This window comes from Pteropus vampyrus, unplaced genomic scaffold (genome assembly GCF_000151845.1).
Source record: "Pteropus vampyrus isolate Shadow unplaced genomic scaffold, Pvam_2.0 Scaffold44, whole genome shotgun sequence".
Classification (NCBI taxonomy): Eukaryota; Metazoa; Chordata; class Mammalia; order Chiroptera; family Pteropodidae; genus Pteropus; species Pteropus vampyrus.
Window position 1 is genome coordinate 5407821 of NW_011888825.1, and position 19498 is coordinate 5427318.

At 40.8% G+C, this 19498-nt stretch overlaps 1 protein-coding gene across 1 annotated transcript in view; it reads right to left on the reverse strand.

The window, feature by feature from the left end:
• Positions 1–8745, reverse strand: part of HS3ST3A1 (heparan sulfate-glucosamine 3-sulfotransferase 3A1) — a 91237-nt gene extending 82492 nt beyond the window's left edge. The window contains exon 1 of the mRNA XM_011358978.2: positions 8147–8745. Coding sequence (XP_011357280.1) covers positions 8147–8745 — 599 coding nt within the window. The remainder of the gene's footprint in view (positions 1–8146) is intronic.
• Positions 8746–19498: the final 10753 nt, after the last annotated feature.

Sequence of the window (19498 nt, forward strand, 5' to 3'; positions counted from 1 at the left end):
AAGATGTAGCCTGTGTATTATTTTGTTTTGCTTAAGTAAAAATGTAATGTGGATAAAATTATTTTTACAGTTGTTAAAAATATCAAAGGAAATGTTTCAAGTCAGATTTTCGTTACTCTATTAAACCAGATTCTCAGATGCACAACTGTGTGTTTAAAAACAGAAGCAGAAAACGCCAGCATGCCACCTAGTCTGATAGCACTGGCATCCCGGGATTAGCAGTGCCAGCAGGAAGAACCACTCAGGATGCCCAGGTCTTGGTCATCCAGAGCTCTGGAGGGTGGATTTTCTCTCTTCCTCCCTCATCCTTTAACCCAATGACTGCTCCAGGTCCGATTTGCTCTTATGGTTGGTCTCATAAACCATAGTGTCTAAAACAAAGATTAAAGCATAAGGTCAAGTAAGCAGAATATTTAAGCTGGCCAGGAAAACCTGGACTGCATTGTTATATCCTAGGCTAAGGAGTGTCCACAGCCATGAACCCATCTCTTGACCCCATAACTAGCTTCCCAACCCTTGACAACTGCTCCTCCTATGTCTGAAGCAAACAAGCCAGATTCCCAAATCTAATTTTCCTCTGACTCCTACTTCCGTTCTTTGCGTTCTCAAAAACTTATCATTTACATCAACGTTTTTTGCTCTCCAGAACACGAGGGTTTTAGTCAGGGGTGGGCAACTTCTTATACCTTCTTCACTTTACATTTGCCAGCCATAAATAAAAAGAGGAAAGCAAAACAAAGCAACAACAATAACAACAAAAAACAAACTCTGTGCTTGTTCCAGGGACAAGAGAGTAGGAGGGGAGCCATGAGCCAATTTTATTATGAAATCAGCTGAGGGGAAAGCTCAGCGTGTCTGGAAGCAACAGGTGCTGGCAGTGGAGGAGAAGCTGGCAGGCCTGTGCTGGGGGCCTTCAGAAGGAGAGGAAAGAAGAAACATGGAATGAAAGGAAGCTGACGCAGTAGAGTGTTACAGCATGAGCCCACAGCCCTTGGTGACATTAGGCATCTCCTGCCTTCTTTGTTGATGCTGCTGTTTTTCCTTTTGTTTTAGAATAATTTTAGATATTAAAATTGTAAACATAAAATTGTACAGAGGATTCTCAGATACCATTTTGCCCTGATTCCACTAAGGTTATTATCTTACATACCCTAGTACAATGATTGAAACCAAGAAATTAACCTCAGTATAGTGCTATTAACTAGACCACACTCATTATTCACATTTCTCCAGTTTTTCCATGGAACACCCTTTTTCTGTTTCAGGATCCAGTCAAGAGTACCACACTTTATTTACTCATTAGCAGTTAGCCTCTTTTGTCTCCTCCCCAATCTGTTTTTCAGGATCTTGAAAATTTTAAGGAATACTAGACAGGTATTTTGTAGATGCCCCTCCATTTGGGTTGGCTTAATGTTTTCTCATAATTAGAGTGGGGCTACAGATTTGGGGGGAGAATCCCCCACAGGTAAAGTGCCCTCCTCATTGCGTTACACTGGGGGGTACATGATCTGCACATGACCGCAAGGAAATGTTAAACTTACCACTTGGTTAAGGTGGTGTCTGCCAGGTTTCTCCACTGTAACCTTCCTATTTTCCCCTTTCTTCCTACCTTATTTTAACCTGACTACCACCCTCTCTACCAGCTCACCCTCCCCAGGCACTGGACCGTAGTCTCCGGAAGGTCTCTCCTGTTAGAACTCTGAAAGCACCTTCCTATGAAACTGTCCCACGTGAGCAAGGTCTTCAGTAGTGTATCTCAGGTTTGGTAAGGGTTAAAGAGGATTCTGTGTGCTGCCTGTTAAGAATCGTGGGACCCTCCTCCAGAGCCTGTACTACACGGGAGGAGGAATAAGGCTGCATGTTGAAATAAAATCATCTGGAAGTATTTTCATTTGAAGCTGACTTTCAGAAACAGAGGCAAAACACACTAACAAAACTAATCTGGGGCATATGGCATTCCTTTCGGTCATGTGCATTTCTAATATAAATCTCCTAATCATTTATATCGTGTTTTTCAGATTTATTGTGAAGGCAAGTCTCTTTTATTTCTCTCCAAAGAATAAACTCCCTACCTGAAAGAAGTGAGCTCAGCTACACTAAGCAGATCTTACTTGCTGTAAGTGCTACCTAACGTGATGCCCACACCCTCTCCCCCTCACCCCTTTTTTTCAAATTGAGACTGCAGATATACTCTGATAATGATGAGGTTTTCAAAGTCTAGCTGTTCTGGTTCCTTGCTGACTCTTCCTCCCACCAGGTGGCGCTACACATCACATTCAAAGTGGGCTGCTCTCAAGTCAGTGAATAGGGTTTTGTTTTTTTAACCTTTGTAAGAATATCACGAGCCTAATGTCAAGCACTAAACTTCATTCTTAATAAACACTTCCCCTTATACATTTACTGTCAACTGACAACTTCTGAAACAAGCCAAATCTGAACCTCTGGAATACCTTCCTCACGTGTTCATAAGATAAATGTAAATGTTAAAGGCATGACAGTCATGACCTCATGAATAATGCAAAAAAAACAGAAGTTGTGATCGTTGGCAAAAACTGGGAAGATGCTTCAATTCACTAAACTCGGCATTTCCACAATTTCTAAGTCCTTATTTCACATGTTTATTTTTTAACTATATCAATATCCTCTGCAGAGAGTTTGAAGCTATATCAAATTTAAATTTTAAAGTGCTGGAAAACATTTTAAAGACATTCGTATAACTGCAAAGACTAGGGAACTAAAATATTATTTAGGTGAAATTTCCTCTGATTACATATTAAAGGCATATATTTAGTAAGTAATGTCGTTTTCAAAATTGTAACTCATCACTTAGCAGAAACAATTTTTCTAAAAGCTTGGAGTCTAATATCTTTGGGAAACATCACGAGAAATAACACTTTTTATCAGCCAAGTTATTACTACTCAGTGAGAAGATGTCTACCTAAAGAAAAGGGCTAAGTTTATAAAATTCCCAACTGAGCCCAGCAATTTGACTGATGGCAATTGCAATTTGCAATTGTTCAAATGCATCCCTTAGAGACACGAGGCCCTTTGTTGTTTGTAACAAGATGGTTTGTTTGCTCTGTGACACTCTTTTCCTCATGATGTTAGTATCTGGTATATATAAGGTTAGCCCCTGTTGTCATTAACTGCACAGGCTTATTTCATTCTCGTGACACTTCCAAAATATGGATTTGGCACATATTGTTTCTTGACCAATCAAGAGACTTATTTATAAGAGACAAATATTTTGGCCAGGGTGTTTTTTTTCTTTTTAAGAGGAGAACAGACTATTACAATGTAGAGGATTTTCACTCATGGCTATGCATTTCACATAAAATATATCAGCACATTATAAATCTCATTGTTATGAAGAAATATTCACTCAAATGAGGTATTCCAGGTCCAAGCTATATTACACAGTTTCTGTTGTTGTTATTGTTTTTAATACCTGTACTCAGTAGACCCAAAGCCTGTTCCATACCCTGGGTGTCTGAATGTTTAGAAGTTCTCTAACCACTTAATAACTTCCTTGTTATCAATTCCATCACTTCCCCTCCTACTAAGTGTCTGCTCTTGCACGCATGTGCATGTGGGTATGTACACGTGCACGAGTGCACATACACAGACACAAAGAAACTAGGCTGTTTGACTTCTTTTCTGGGTAGCCTACTGGGATGATGATTCCAGAGCTCAAACATTCAGCAAACAAAATGACAGCACTGTGGCTTCTCTACAGGGCCATTTGCAACCTCTCAGTGGATGAAGAGTATCCCATCCCCAAAAGCTCCTGGGAACTATATGTCTGAAAGAATTATTCCCTCCCTTCTGCAAACATGTGCCTTAGACTCAGGGTCCAAAACAACTTCTTCCTGCTTTCCTCCTATCCTTCGTCCTTTCTTCATGTTCTTAACTCAGTTCTAAGGACAGAGAGGCCTGTTTGGACTTCAGTTCATATGACCTTGCATGGGTGGCCAGACTCTGCAGCTCCCTTGGCTCAAATTTCATTTCCAGCCCTTCACGCAGAAGGGCCTCGTGGCTCAGGAGGGTGGGAAACTGCACAAGGAGGTACTTTGCAGCTGCTCCCAGCTGCTACAAAATGCCGATTTCTCCTGATAGGAACCAAAAGTTCTTCTGTTCTGCTAGCCTCTCTGGTGGACTTGAAAAATAAGGCGATGATTATTAGGGGCCAGAAAACTTCAAATTTTGATGAAGTCGGTGGAGAACTAACTCCTAAATACCAAGCTAAGTAATCTTGAATCTTCTTGAATGTTAACGAGTAAAACAATTTAAGTGATATTGATCTCCGTTGAAATTAGCCAGTCTTACGAAAGAAAACCAATCAAAACATAGGAAATAGACGTGTGAGTATAAGAGGTTGGATAATAAATACTATCTTGTCCCAAACATTTATATGCATACATATATATAAACGTGTGTGTATGTATATATATATAGTTATATACATATATATATGTATATGTAACTATGTATATATGTATATAATTATATATATAACTATGTATATATATAACTATATATATAACTATGTATATATATGTATATAACTATATATATATACACATACACTCACATAAAGACATACATATCTTTATATGCTTCATAAATATGTATCTTTTGTTGTAGGAGAAAAAAAGCACACCTTCTAGTTGGTGCAGATATACACAGGTAGAGAAAGGGGACGTTAAATTCTAAGCTCACCTGCTCTTAAACTATAGTAGAGTCGTTCGGTCTTGACTTACAGAAAAGATCTCAAAGTTTAGAAGCTAAAGAAATAGTTCCCTGCCTTCCTTTATGAACCTACCACACATACAATAGAAACGAAGACCATTCATTGCAAAGGATTGTTTTCCCATGACATGCAAGCCACAGACATTTGTTGTACTGATATCATGTCCGCTAAATTAAGTATTGTGGAATGTGTTTTAAACCCCATCAGGGTGGAGTTTCATATCCAGAAAACTCCACTGAAGCATCCTAAATTATCAAAATTAACAAATCTCCTGGAATGTTGTTTTACTTTTGTTTCATTTATTTTAAAGTAATATTAGGACATTTTAATTAATTAGAAACATTTCATTTATAGAGATTTTGAATAAATTCATTTTCTTTGCCTTTACAGTCAGTTACACTAGTCTTAGGATGCAGTTTATAAAGTACTTTATTTTGCCCAGAGTGAGAAATTTATTGAAACATCGTAGCAACAGGCATTTCTAACTCAAACTCATTCACCAAGGGATTGTCTCAAACTTTCTAACAGCAACAGATTTCTCCCTTTGTCAGGACAGTAGGGGGCACTGCCACTACAAATTATTATGACAAACGGCGAGATTTCACTGAGCAAAAAAACAAGGCTAGACATTTATGATTCTCCCATGTCACTGAGCATCTAAAAGATATTATACAGATTTTTCTCTTCCATAGTTTACTTCAGGGTATAAATTTTGGGGCTCTTTCTCTCTCCTTCTCTCTTTTTCTCCCCCACTGTGTGTGTGTGTGTGTGTGTGTGTGTGTGTGTTAGAAATCCAATATTACAAATTTGGGGCTGACTCAAGAAAGTCTAACTGAACCCCTTATTATAAAATACTGGCTAAATACAAACTGCTAAAATGCACTTAATAGTTAAGTGGCATTCTGTGTGGGAGATTTTTTTTCAAGGTTAAGTCTTCAATCCTTCTCACAAACTTCAAACTCCAACTTCGGAGCTAAGATGAAAGAGAACTGAGGAAAAATTTCATTAAATAATCGCATAATCCAGAACACCATAGCTTGGATTTTTTTTTAAATAAAAGTTTTCTATGTAATTGAGTTAAACATAAATTCATACATCCAATAAAAAAAAAATACATTGCAAATGGTAAAACAAAGACATTGCTCCAACACTTAGAAAATTAAATTTACCAAACCATGAAGTCTACTGTGCAGTTATTTTTGTAACCACCATAAATTGCTTTATAGAACTCCTCTGCTAGAGTAAACAATCCAAAGAGAGATTTACTTTATAGCATGCATCCAGTTTCCAAATGAAAGAGTGGCCTAAAGGTTTATGACTCTTCTCTCTTTCTCTCTCTTTCTGTCTCTCTCTCTCTCTCTTCTCTGTTTCTTTTCTATACTTGTGTTTTTAGTTATCTTGAAACCTTCCTTCTCTTACACAAGCTCAGAAAGGTCCACGGAAAATAAGATCCAGGTCTCTAGATATACTGTGCCCTCAAATACTCATTTCTGGAATAAGAACAATCCCACTTTGTGAAATAAAGTCTAGATGGTAAAATGAACATAAAGGGTTTTAGTACTAAATATTTCACCATATATAATAGCACCTCAGAGCCAGCCAAACATTGTCTTAGATATCCCAGGCAGTCAGCTTGAAATGTGTTCACTTATACACTATGAAGCTGAATTCAGTGCAAACTGCTATAGATAAGAGTTTTAGGGGTCTTTAATCACTTTTTTCCTTGTGTCCTTAATGGAAAAAACAGAGCTGCCTTTGTGCTAAAAAGAAGGACCTGTTGTTTCCAGATTCAACAGGTCATTTTTATAAGAACTTCCCAGAGGATACAACATAAATGACAGAAACACAAGGGAATTTTTTAAGTGGCCGATGATTTTAAATGATATATATTCTATATTAAGGAAGGTTGTTTGTTTTTCTTTCCAAGAAATGAAAAAAGTGTTTAATGTTTGAATTCAACTTTTAGGACCAAATGTTTTCTCATGAGTTGGGTTACTGTAAATTCAGTTTCTGAAATCAGTCTGAGGGTGAGTTCGACCCCTCAAGTAAATAAACTTGTCAAATCATGTTCATTTCTGTTTTGGGAATGAATAGTTGATTTAGTGGGCTTTTAAAATATATTTAAATTTCGTAGTAACTTTGGTAATGTTTTAGTTAAAATGACAAGGAGATTGCACATTTAAAGAACAATATAAAACTATAAAATGGAAAATTCTGGCCATATGATTTTCCTTGCTCTCGGAGTAAAGAAAAAAGGCCAATATTTTATGGCAAACAAAATCCAGGTGACACTAGAATTTCTTAGAGTTTGGCTGATTCTATTATTAAAGGTGGTCTAAATTTAAGAAGACTAGTAAATTTAAGGTTAAGATCTAAACCAGACTTGTTTCCTAAACTGTATTGGGAGTTTTTTCACAATGAAACCAGCGACTCCATATCCCTCCCCTTTTTTTCTTCTTCTTTCTTTTCTATCTTTTCTTTCTCTTTCCTTCCTTCCTTCCTTCCTTCCTTCCTTCCTCCCTCCCTTCCTTCCTTCTTTCCTTCCTTCCTTCCTCCCTCCCTCCCTCCCTTCCTTCCTTCTTTCCTTCCTTCTTTCCTTCCTTCCTTCCTTCCAATGGGTACCTCATTTCTAAAGAGAAGTGTTCAAAGAGCTTTGAGAAAGTTTCTGCCAGTAGAGAAACAAAAGGTACGCTTTCCTGTAAATACAGAAAGCACTTTACGAAATTCATTCCTTGCCTCAAACAAAAGTTATTACCAAGGAAGCCTTCTTTAAAACACAATGACTGGTTGCTGGCACTTGCTCGGACATATATTTCCCAACAACCTAGACTCTGGTTCTTGACACTTTTATGAAGTCTCTATATTACTTACCACCTAGAACAACTATCTGGCAGAAGGTCAAGGTAAATAAATACCTGACGGCAAAGACTGCATTAACCATAGAGAACTGCCCAGAAGGTAAAGAAATAAAAACAGGCTTCCTTGGGAAAGGAGTCAACATAATAATTGATGAACAAGTTCTAATTTAGGAGAGACTTCTTCCCCCTTCTTTAGCTATCAACAAGGATCGTCTAGCAGAGGAGGAAAAGATGAAATTGGCTATTCGAGGGAAAAGGAATCTCAAAGACTAAAGAAAACAATCATTAAGGACCAATTCCCTCCTCCTGCCCTCCTCCCCCTCCAGCATCCAGTATACTGGAGAAAGAAGGCATCGTGGGGAACAAGACCCCTCAGGTTAAGGACAACTACTGATGAACCTCCCCCCATCTCCCGCCTTCTACATGAAACGGATAGGAAGGTGAATTGGGAGTCATCGTGGTCTCTCTCAAAGCCCCCCGACGCAAACACATACATCGCGCTCTGCCTGCCCTCTGCCTGTGCCCCGCGCCAGCTCACCGGTACCAGGAGAGGCCTTTGTCGTAGCTGCGGTCGAAGAAGTGGGGCTCCGCACCCACGGCCCGCACGTCGGGGTGCACGCGCAGGAACTCGAGCAGCGCCCGCGTGCCGCCCTTCTTCACGCCGATGATGATGGCCTGCGGCAGCTGCTTGCTGCCTTCGTCCAACAGCAGCGCCAGAGTCCCGGGTGGGGCCTCGGCCACGCTGCTCCCAGCCCCGGAGCCACCGGGACCCCCGGCCAGGCCCGGGGTCTCTTCTTCCCAGGCCACCTCCTCGCCGCCGTCGCGCCGCACAGGCCGCCTGCGCCTCCGCCACTGCTTCAGTTGCAGGAAGCGCTTTCTCTGCGCCGCCGCGGGCCGCGCCGCCAGCTCCCTCGGGCCTCCGGCCAGGACGCCGCGACCCGGGGCCCCCGTCTCCTCGCCACCGCCCGACAGCCCCACGACGGGGCCCGACAGGGTCTGACAGCGCTCGGCCAGGCAGTAGAAGACGTAAAGGGACGTGAGCAAGGAGCAGAGCATTAGCAAGAATTTCCGGAAGATGCTGCGGGACAGCGGCTCTGCCGAGGTGGGGTGGGCGCCGGCCGGGCCCGGAGGGGCCATCCTAGCCGGAGGCGACGTCGGGCAGCACGCGGGCCATGCTAGGCCGAGACTCCGCCAAGTGCCATGACATCCTCCAGGAGGGCCTGCGCGCTGGACGGAGGCCACATCGCCCGTGCGTCCCTGCGGCCGTGCAAGCTGCCCCAGGTGGCGGCAGCCGGGGCTCCTTAGGGAGACCGAGCCTCGGGAGTCCCTCGCGGGATCCCTTCCTCTGGTCTAGGGGGCGGGAAAGGGGACGTGGTGCCGTGCTTAAGAAACCATCCTCTTAGACTCGGCAAGTCTTGAGCCTCGGAGAAGCGCTCGGCGCCCCAGTACTCTAGGAGTCGCGGGAATGGGGGTCCTGGAGGATGTGGCGGAGGCAAGCGTCTCAGCCTCGGCCCCCAGCGGTCTCCGCTCAGCGACCTTGCATCCCTCGTTCAGTCCTGACGAGGGGACGCTCCACTCCGGGGCCGCTGAACTCCGTGCGCTCCAGACAGCGGCAAGCGACAGTGCCTCCCAGCCCCGAATTCCTCGGTCCCCTGGACCGTCTCGGCGCGCCTTCTCGGCCCTGGTGCAAGGTACCCCCGAGTCCTTCTGCCCGAGCAGGAACAAGAAGGCCCGCGCCGAGCAGCCCGCCCCTCCTGGTGCGCACCCGGCTGCTCCAAACTGCTCTCACGCCCCACCTGGGAGCGGCATAGCGGAGTCTGGCTGTGCGGGACCTGTCAGCGGCCGCGGCCACTGTGCTCGCAGGCGCTCTCTCGCTGTCTCCCGGGCCGTAGCCGCCGCCACACGTGGGGCGCCCAGGGCAGCAAACTTGGCGGTGACGTCAACGGCCCGGGCCGGACCAGCCCCCGGACGAGCGCGGCCCGCGGGAGGGGTGGGATGGAGAAAAGGTGGCGCAGACCTCGCCGCGGCGGCCCAATGACATTGAAGAAGGCGGGGGAGACTGGGGCGACGCCCCTTCCCCATTCCGCCCTTTCCTCCCGCCCCCGCCCCCGCCCGCAGCATAGCTCCTTTGGAACAGAGCTGAGGATTGCGGCGGCCCCACGGTTGTCTGACTGACAGCTAGAGCCGGCCGGATCCCCGGGGGCCTGACTTCCACCCCGCCGGCCACTCGCTGGATTAGGGGTTCTCAACCCCTCCGACTCAGCTCAGCGCTTCGCAACCCTGACCTCCTCTAAGTTCCCTGCACTCTGCTTCCCTTCCGCCTCTGTCGCTACATCCTTCCCCGGTCCCGCCCCTGCCACCTACCCGAACCTTTGGAAGTATTTTTGGCAGCAGTTCCCAGTACCGCGCTTCACGCCACACACCCATTTGTCTAGGGTGAACGGAATTCCTCCGCAACAGCTTTGACTTACACATACCTACCCAACTGTCCGCGGCGGGCCCTTGAGAGGAGCTCAGTCTCCTCTCAGCAGTGTTATTTTTGTTTTTATTTTTCCTTTTGATTCTTCCCTTGTATTATTGATGATGATCAAGAGTTTCCCAAGACCTAGAAAGGAGTAACGTCTTAGAAAATAAGCCAATAAATAAATCAAGTGGAGAAATTAAGATTAAAAATAAATAAATAAATATCAGCTCCGATTCCAAATCCATATGCCCAGTTTTTGATGAAGGATTTTTTTTTTTAATGTTGTTTGTACGTGTGTGTGCGCGCGCGTCTGTGTGTATGTGTGTGTGTCGTTAAAGAGTTAAAGGTCCCTCCATAAAGGACTGTTTCCTCTCTGTTGCCTCGCCTGACCCCATATCTTCTTGTGCTCCTGGGGGAGCAGGTCAGGAAGCGATACAAATCGTCTTGATGTTTAATGGAGGGAGGTGGCCCGTGGAACTTACGTGAGGTGGTTTTTTATTCCAATCCGACTTGTTCCTGGTTTCTTGGCTTCCTTATCTCGGCAAGACGCCCTGCAATGTGGGCGGTAGCCTGGCGGTCGCACACCAACCGCTGCAAGTGGTGGAGGCAGCTTTCTGGGCCCACTGGGACTTTACAACCTTCCTCTCTCAGCCTGCAGGCACTCTATTTGAACATGGGAGTGGAAGTCAGGGAATTCCTTTTTAACCTTCCAAAGGGGTCTGCTTGTGTGGAACTGGTATATGTGTGCCCGCTGGATAAATACCCAATGCTGGACATATTTTTATGTTTATGAAGCACCAAACGCAACCTATTCAATAAGCCAGTGAAGAATTTATTAGGTTCTGACGCCATAAAGTGATGGGCTTTTTACAAGGATGAACAGCCAGTCCAAGCTTTAATGCCTTCTTGTGTCCTAAAATTGGATATCGACAAACCAATTGAGATTTAATACTAACTTGAGCTTTAGTATATTTTAAAGTTTTTCTCTAGGTATTTCAGTCTGTGTTGCAGAAGGAAAACAAAGAAATGAACGAACAAACAAACAAAAACCAAAGACCATTTTAAAGTTGTTCTGAAAGCATATACTGTCCCGTAAATGCTTACAAATATTCCTCGGTATTCTCACCCTGAAAACGATGGTCTTCAAGTTCCCGCCTTGCTCCCACATTGTAGGATATTGTACGTTCATGCTTTCACATTTTAAGCATAGATATTCCCTTTATGTGGGTATTAAAAACACATTATATAGGAGGCATGGTTCTCAGAATCACTCCCGCAATATCTAGACCTCTGTACTTTATAAATAAAATATAAGCCACAAATACAAGCCTCACAGGTAATTTAAATTTTCTAGTAGCCACCTTAAAGAAAAGTAAAAAAAACAGGTGAAATTAATTTTAATAATATATCTAATATACTTAAAAATGTGATTTTTACATGTAGTCAATATAAAAATTATTGAAGTCATTTATGTCCTTTCTTTTCATACCAAGTCTTTGAAATCTAGTGTGCATTTTACACTTCCAGCACTTCTTTATTGGGATTAGGCATATTTCAGGTGCTCAATATCCACATGCGGCTAGTGGCTACCATATTGGACAGCACAGATGGGGATGTTGTTTTGGTGAGAGGGGTGTATCTGTCAGAATCTCAACAGAAAACAGGCAGTATATTCAAATTAGGATAATTCTTTTTTAATTTATTGGGGTGACATTAGTTAATAAAATTATATAGGTTTTAAGTGTACTATTCTATAATATATCATCTGTATGTTACATTATGTAGATAATTCTTGGCAGTTTATTTACAAGATATTTGTTTACAAAGGAGTAGGAAAAGCAAAGGCCAGAGGCAAATGCAGTAACTCTAGGCTAGTAGCATTGGAGCTGTTAACCACTCACAAGCCTAAAGGAATGAGGGAAAGAAGAGGTTATCAAAACCTAGAAGGAAAAAGTCACCTAGAGCAGGAGTCCCCAACCTTTTCTGCACCAGGAATGGGTGCTCCTATGAGAATCTAATGCCTGATGATCTGAGGTGGAGCTGAGGCGGTGACAGTGACTCTAGCGCTGGGGAGTGGCTGCAAATACGGATGAAGCTTTGCTTGCCGCTGCTCACCTCCAGGTGTGTGGCCTGGTTTCTAACAAACTGTGGACTGCTAAAGGTCCACCGCAGAGGGATTGGGGACCCTTGATCTAGAGCAAGGCTCTTTTGAGAAGCAGTGAGCTTTATTGGTAGGACACAGCCTACCCAAGGCAACAAACATCTCAGGGAAGGGTTAGAGAAAAAAAGATTCTTAACCAAAAAAAAAAAAAAAAGAGGGGAGATAGGTATGTGGCATTATGTCTAATCATAAAAAAATTATAAAAATTGATTAAAGTCTCATGATAACATTAGTTACAGTCATACTCCACAATCCTTTTGAAAGTACTTTCTTTCATTGATTTAGGGACATTTGTTATAATGGAAATCAGTTGTACCTAATGGCAATTTTAAGGGAGAAAAATCGCTACCAAAATACCAACAAGCGCTATGGACTTTTTTACAGTTTTTTCTTGTTTCTATCTTTCTCTTTGTCATTTCATGTTAAAGCTTATAGCCAGTCCTTAAAGGTGATAAGATTCTGCCAGGAAAAGTTCTTGTTATCACAAATAGGTGAGGGTGATGTTCAGTGCTTTCCGGCTTTCTCTTTCTTCTCTGCACCTTTCTCTTCCCTTAGTGGGTGCCCACTTCTGTTCCACCGTCCTCATCCAATGTTCTCCAAGGCTCTAAGGCCCTTCTCAGCCCTGGATCTTATGAACCTATCCACTCTACTGTACCCACAGAGGGTTTACATTTTAACGGAATATTTTTAAATGACTTTCTCTTATAATCAATAATTCGTGTTTATTTAAAATGCTTGATATACAATGAAGTATAAAGAATACGTAAAATAAACAAAGCACACTCAAAACTTCATTGTCCAGAGATGACCATGATTAATATATTGGTTAGTTCCCTTTAAAGTTATATATCCATAAATATGTATACAGTTGACCCTTGAATAGTGAGGAGGTTGGGGCACCTCAGATACCCAAATTGCAGATGCTCAAGTCCCTTGTATAAAATGGCCTAAGACAATGCATACAGTTGGCCTTCCTCATCCATGGACTCCCAAATGGCAATTGAAAATGGTACAGGTATCAATTAAAAAATATCATGTATAGGTGGACCCGTGCAGTTCAAATTTGTGATGTTCAAGGGTCAAGTGTATAGATATAAATAGATATATCATAAATTATAATATATTTTTTAATATTTATTTGAACCAAACAGGGGATACGCCTGGAAGCATGATCTCAATAGATGGAGAAAAATGCTTCCAAAGTTATAGAGAAAAATGCTTCCAAAGTTATATATATATATATATATATATATATATATATATATATATATATATTTAATATAAATATATAAATATATATATAACTTATATATGTATTTAATTAAATATTATTTATACATAAAGGTGTATATATAAAGTTATGTATATGTGAAATATATATATCCATGTATATGTAGATGTAGAGACAGATTTTTCTTTTTTAAAAAAAGACTGATTTCCTAGCAGTGTGGAGAATATGGAGAGAATCCTTTGGCCATATGTAATAATGAGAATAATTGATGCATGTGAACTCATGAATGGGAGTTCATGAGAGGTTGGGAGCCCATTGATGTAATATATCTAGTCCAGCCTTCTGAAGCAGAGTCAAGGGGTAAAATGGTTCTGGGAGAGCAAACAGACTATGTCCTGCATGTGAGAAACACAGGTTTTAGGAACTTATAATCTTAATGAGACAAAATGTGCACACATTCCTTAGAATGTAAAATTACATTGTGTTAGACTGAACTATGATATAATGTATTACACATTCACCAGATTCACATTCAGTTCCAGATGTGCCCCATTTTTTCCCATCCCAAGGTACATGGCGTTTCTACCTAGAGTGTGCATTCCCTTTGTCCTTCAGATATCAGCTCAAAACAAATCTTCAAGAATGTCTTCCTTGCCCATCCCCTGCCCCTGGCTTGATCAAGTCTCCTGGTAAAGATTCTCAAAGTTCCCAGAAGTTTTCTTTACAGACTTTGAGGATTTGTAATGTTACAGTTTGTGTGGTTATTTCTATGCTTCCCTCTTAGGCTACAATCGTTCCAAGGAACCCAAGACCATTACTCAGTAGTGTATCTGGAACATCTAGCATATTACCTGTTGCAAGGAGACCAGTAAAGATTTATTGATGGACTAATGAATCCAGAGAAGAGTTAGGGGCTGGGCATTCCAGTCTGAGAGAGCAGACACAGAAAAGCCAAGAGATAAGAGAGGGCATGATATGTTTTCAACTGCTTGTGTTCCAGTGTGAATGAAGTGTGAGTTGGCCTGAGGAAGGCATTGAAAGGTGCTAGAAGAAGCACAAAAATGAGAATAGAGAAGAAAGAAGACCTAGATTCTGAGGGCCTTGTATGCTTTTCTTGGGAGTCTGTACTTTTGTCACACATTCATGGCAACTGACATGACTACATTTGCTTTTTGAGGAAGATTTCTCCTAAAAAAAAAGCTTTCTTCTGGTAGTATCAAAACCAGACAGAATTACAATTCTTATTAGAACAGGGCAAATGTGACAATCAATAATTAACTAGAAGTTAGGAGGGAGATTTGTTGGAGGTGGTGGATTTCAAAATGGGTCTTGAGGAATTGGTCAGGGTGCGAGACAGAGACAATATTCTGGGTCACAAGGGATAAGCACCAGTGTGGCAGGCAAAGGAGGCAGTCGATAAATGCTGAACCATTAACTGTGACCAAATATTTACTTATACTTATTTTAACCCTAAGAAAGTGTTTCAATTATCTTTCTATTAAGATAGTATCCTAGAAGCAGAAGTGTGATTTTAGCAGCCTTTGAGATTTGTCTCAGGCTTCTGTAATATGCTATAGTCTGTTTAACTACACATTCCTTGTCTTTTTTTGATTGTTCACTGTTTCTGAGAATGAAGTTATCAGATGAGAAGTAATGTTTCTTCCTTAGTGTCTCAACCAACATTTCTGCTTCCGTCAGTTCTCTTTCTCTCAAGACTTGCACCAGACATGTTGCTTCTGGAAATTATCTTGAAGACCCCCCAAAATAAACTGCAGTAAAGAAATGACCAAGGAACTTCACAGAAATACCCCTATTCATCTGTAGGGGGATGTGAGAACCAAAGGAATATCAACTCTAGGGTCATACCTTGGTTATGCTAGTTGTGCCCACCTTTATTGATTCTAGGAGATATCATTCACGTGGTAATCACTGCAGATTTGTAATTTATTTTGACAATTTTCTGTCAGATGGCAGGACCTTTTATTTGAAAATAAGCACCTTTATCTATGTCAAGAAGACTCATGTGGGTGCTAAAATTCTCCAGAATGAAGTTTGCCGCTGACATATGTGAAGCCCTGGGAAGAGGTGCTTTCTGCCCTAAATATTTAGAAGCCAGACTAGAGATAAGAAGCTATTATAGATATTCCAGTAAATATCCGTAATTTTTGCCAGTTCTTCTAATAACAGCACCTGGATTTTCCTCTGGGCAAATGTTCTTCCTTATACTCATGCCATAAATTCTTGATGTGGCTAAACTTACCCCTTAGCTTTAGCTGTCAGAGTAGTCCATCTTCCAGTCCATAGGGTCTGGTTTAGAAAATACAAGTAAATCAAGCCCAATGGCAGGACTTTGCTTGAATTACTGGAAAAGCTCGTCCTTTGCCCTAGGTTTGCCAGGCTGGCAGAATATAAGCCTGAGCTGCTAGTGGCCATACTTTCTTCTGTGAAGTGAAACTTGCCTGAAGATGAAATCAACACAGGAAGAGAGAGGTGAGTGAGGGAGAGAGAGAGAAATTCTAGGAAACCTGGTCTGATCCTGGATTTATCTCTACCCTGGAGTAAATTTTGTTATTGTAATTTTTAATAATTCCTGAAATTTTAGAACAGCATGTCTCTTTCAATTTAATCAAATCTGTTTTTCTCCTCCACCATACAGGCTTTCTTGACCCTGGCCAGACAATCCCACTGGTGGTCTTATTAATGACTGCAGCCTGTACTGTTCATACTCAACAGTTAAGATCTACCAGGAATCACCTGCTCTCACCTGTCTTATTGTACCTACTCTCCTGCTCCCATCACATCAGCTAAACTTAAACTGTGCTCACCTAGCCTGACTCCAGAGACAAAAGCTCAAATGGAAGAAGCTAATTCTGATATTTTAAATTGTCTTTATTTACCATCTGATAGGTTTAACACATTACTGATTTTTTTACTATAACAAAGAATGTTTACTTTTGAACTTCAATTGATGACTCTTATACAAGATATGCCTATTTTTTTCAATTATGTGTGCACATCACCCCAATACAGTTTAAAGACATTATTATTCAAGTTCTCTGAACTTGTTTTAATCACAATATGAAAATAGAAGGTTGATTCACCACTGCTTAGGATATAAAACTACTTGATCCCATAAACTCAGATTTATTTATAATTAAACAAAAATAGAGAGACTAAAGAAAAAATGGAGCCCAGGGTCTTCGGATTTCAAATTTAAGTGCCTAATTTATTGTTTTCAGCCCCAGGAATTATGAAGGTAGCATTTTGGAAAATTACTTTGACAACCGAATACTGGATAAGTTAGAAAAGCTTGAAGTAGAGGCTAGGGTTGGCCATGAAATCATAGAATCCCAAACTGCAATGCTGACAGAGGGTATAAATAGAAAGGAAACCTAAAATATTTTACTAAGAAAGAAACATAAAACTTTGTGATAGGGTAGATAAAGCAGATGAAGAAAGAGTAAAAGTTAGAAGCCACTCCAAGTATTCCCATTAAACTGGTCTGTCCACAGTTTTCATCTATCTTTACAGCCAGGAATGCTGGTACCTTTCTTTAAATTGACTTTTGGATTAAAAAAAAAAAAATTTAGTCCAGTGGGTAGTAGTTAAGTGGCCAAGTGGGATTGGAAGCTGGGTCAAGTCACTATCAGAAGTAAAGGTACAGCCTTGGTCACAAGTCAGAGCTCATCAAAAGATGGAGCAGGCTTGAGATGAGATCACGGTGACTATTTTCATCACTGTCTAATTCATATATGATTCTTATTCATCTGATGTTGGGAGTAAAATTATTTTCTTAATATCAAGTGACATGATGATTAAAAATTTATTAATTGCTAAGCTATGAGTTATTGAGTGTCTAAATAAAATAAAAATATCACCAAGGGTTCCCTAAGTAAGTAGAATGTAAGAAGGACCTTGTTGAAGGAGTAAGATTTTTGCAGATGGAGAAGACCAAGGAAGTTATTCTAGACTGAGAAACAAAAGAAAACAAAAAGCTATTATAAGACAATATTAAGAAGTGTTCTTACCAATATTCATGAGCAAAATTCTTTGTAGTTTGGACAAGAAAATATAATAAGAGAGAGAGATTAAACAAGGCCAGATACTGTGCTGGGCATAGAAGCTCTTACTCTAAGAAGATATTCAGGTCTTGTCTTATCAATTCCAATGTTGGAAGAGGCTAGAGTTTCCTCAGATATAATCTTAGTCCTGGGAAATGTCCCATAACAAAGTATTCTGTAATGGAATAAATTTGGGAGACTATATTTCCTCTCGAGCATTCCTGAAAAACATTAGCATACTATAGTCGATTAGATGACTTTTCAGTAAAGAAACCAGTTAAATTTTGCTTAGTCCTAAATTTTCCAAGCTTTTCAGACCATCAACTATCTTCACCCATGCTCTATCCAGTAACATTCATTGTTCTGTGGAAAATGAATCAATAAATATAATACTAAGTTTTATAGAATTTGCCATTGCCAGGAACATCTTCTAAAATGTTTTCAGAAGATACTGGGGCCTCAGATGCATATAGTGAGGGCTTAGTTTACTTTGAGATTCTGTGGGGGACATTTCACCAAGTATCTAGGATTTTCTTTGTTCAATTATTTTTCTAGGGACCCACCTTCCTCAAGGTATAGGATTTTAACTAAGGTCTTTACAACTGGCAATTTTCATAAGTTATTGATTTGGCTAAATATAATTGGAAATGTTGATAATTACAGAGATTTCCTCATGCTTCTTGCTTCTGTCCTGAGTCAATTCTTTTAGATTCTGTAGCATATGAAAAAAATGGATGCAAGTTTTGAAATATACCTTATTAAGAAATGAATTAGTATGCAAACGTGTTGAGAAACATTTTTTAGTAGACTGAACATCTTAGTTTTCAAAATTTCTTGGCTACAAAAAAAAAAAATTAAGCGTCAGAAGAAAGAACTGTTACTTGGAAAATAGGCCCAATTAAAAAAGTAATGTAAGGATAAAAGTTGATTCAATGAGGATTATGTGGTTACTTTATTTGTTCTCATTTTCTTTTCTGAAAGTAGAGGACACTGAGTCATAATTTTTTTTGTTTTATTATAATGTTAGTATCTTCTTTTATTTTAAAGATATATATTTTTCATAGTAGATAAAAATAAGTTAATCTTTTAGTTGAACTTTAGAAGGATGCGGGGCATGAATAATAGGCTTGAAAAATAAAGGGAATCTGAGTGAGTTTTCTTGGTTCCACAAATCAAGAAGAGATTTACAAACATTCCTTGTATTGTAGGAGAGGAAGGTGAGTCAGCAGGAAAGTAAGAGACATTCTGGTGCTTTCTGAGCAGGAGCCAATGTCCTATTACTACCACTCCCAAGAAATACATCTAGCAGGAGCTGGAGGAAAGATATAGATCCCTGGATAAGCCTGAGGGAATCCAAGAGCTGAGGGAATCCAGGAAGGGCTGACAGAAGGAACAAGCTTCAAAGAGATTCCCCACCTCAGAATCCATGAGAACAAATGAGAAAAGAAGAAGGGCTGTGGTATTCCTTAGCAGAAAGCACCCACAACAACTCCCCAGGGGCCCCTCAAAGAGCCAGAGGCATGGGAGAAAGGCTCAGAAACAATGGAGAAGGAGCAGGGTCTGTACAAGCCTGGGGGCCAAGAACAAGGTATGACATAGCTATGATAGGCATGGGCTGATGACGAAGAACAGGTAGGACAAGTGCAGCCTATCAGGTGCCCTGTGGATGGGTAGTATGTTTAAAGCCCAGATTACATATATTTGTATTCTTTAAGAACAAGTTGCAGATTTGGGGTGAGATCAGAGGGATTGAGAAAGGTGTGGGGGCAAGGATAGGCAGGGGTAAACCCTGAGATTACCCAGAATGGCTTGATATTATATTTTTCACACTTAGAAAAATAGGTGCTCAAAATGAAAATTCAGTTTAGTTTTCAAAACTTGAGAAAGTTATTTTTTGCACACCTGATTTCCCAGCTTAAGACTTTTATGCTTGCACACTCACAGAAGTAGATAGATATAAGCCCCTGTGTTTA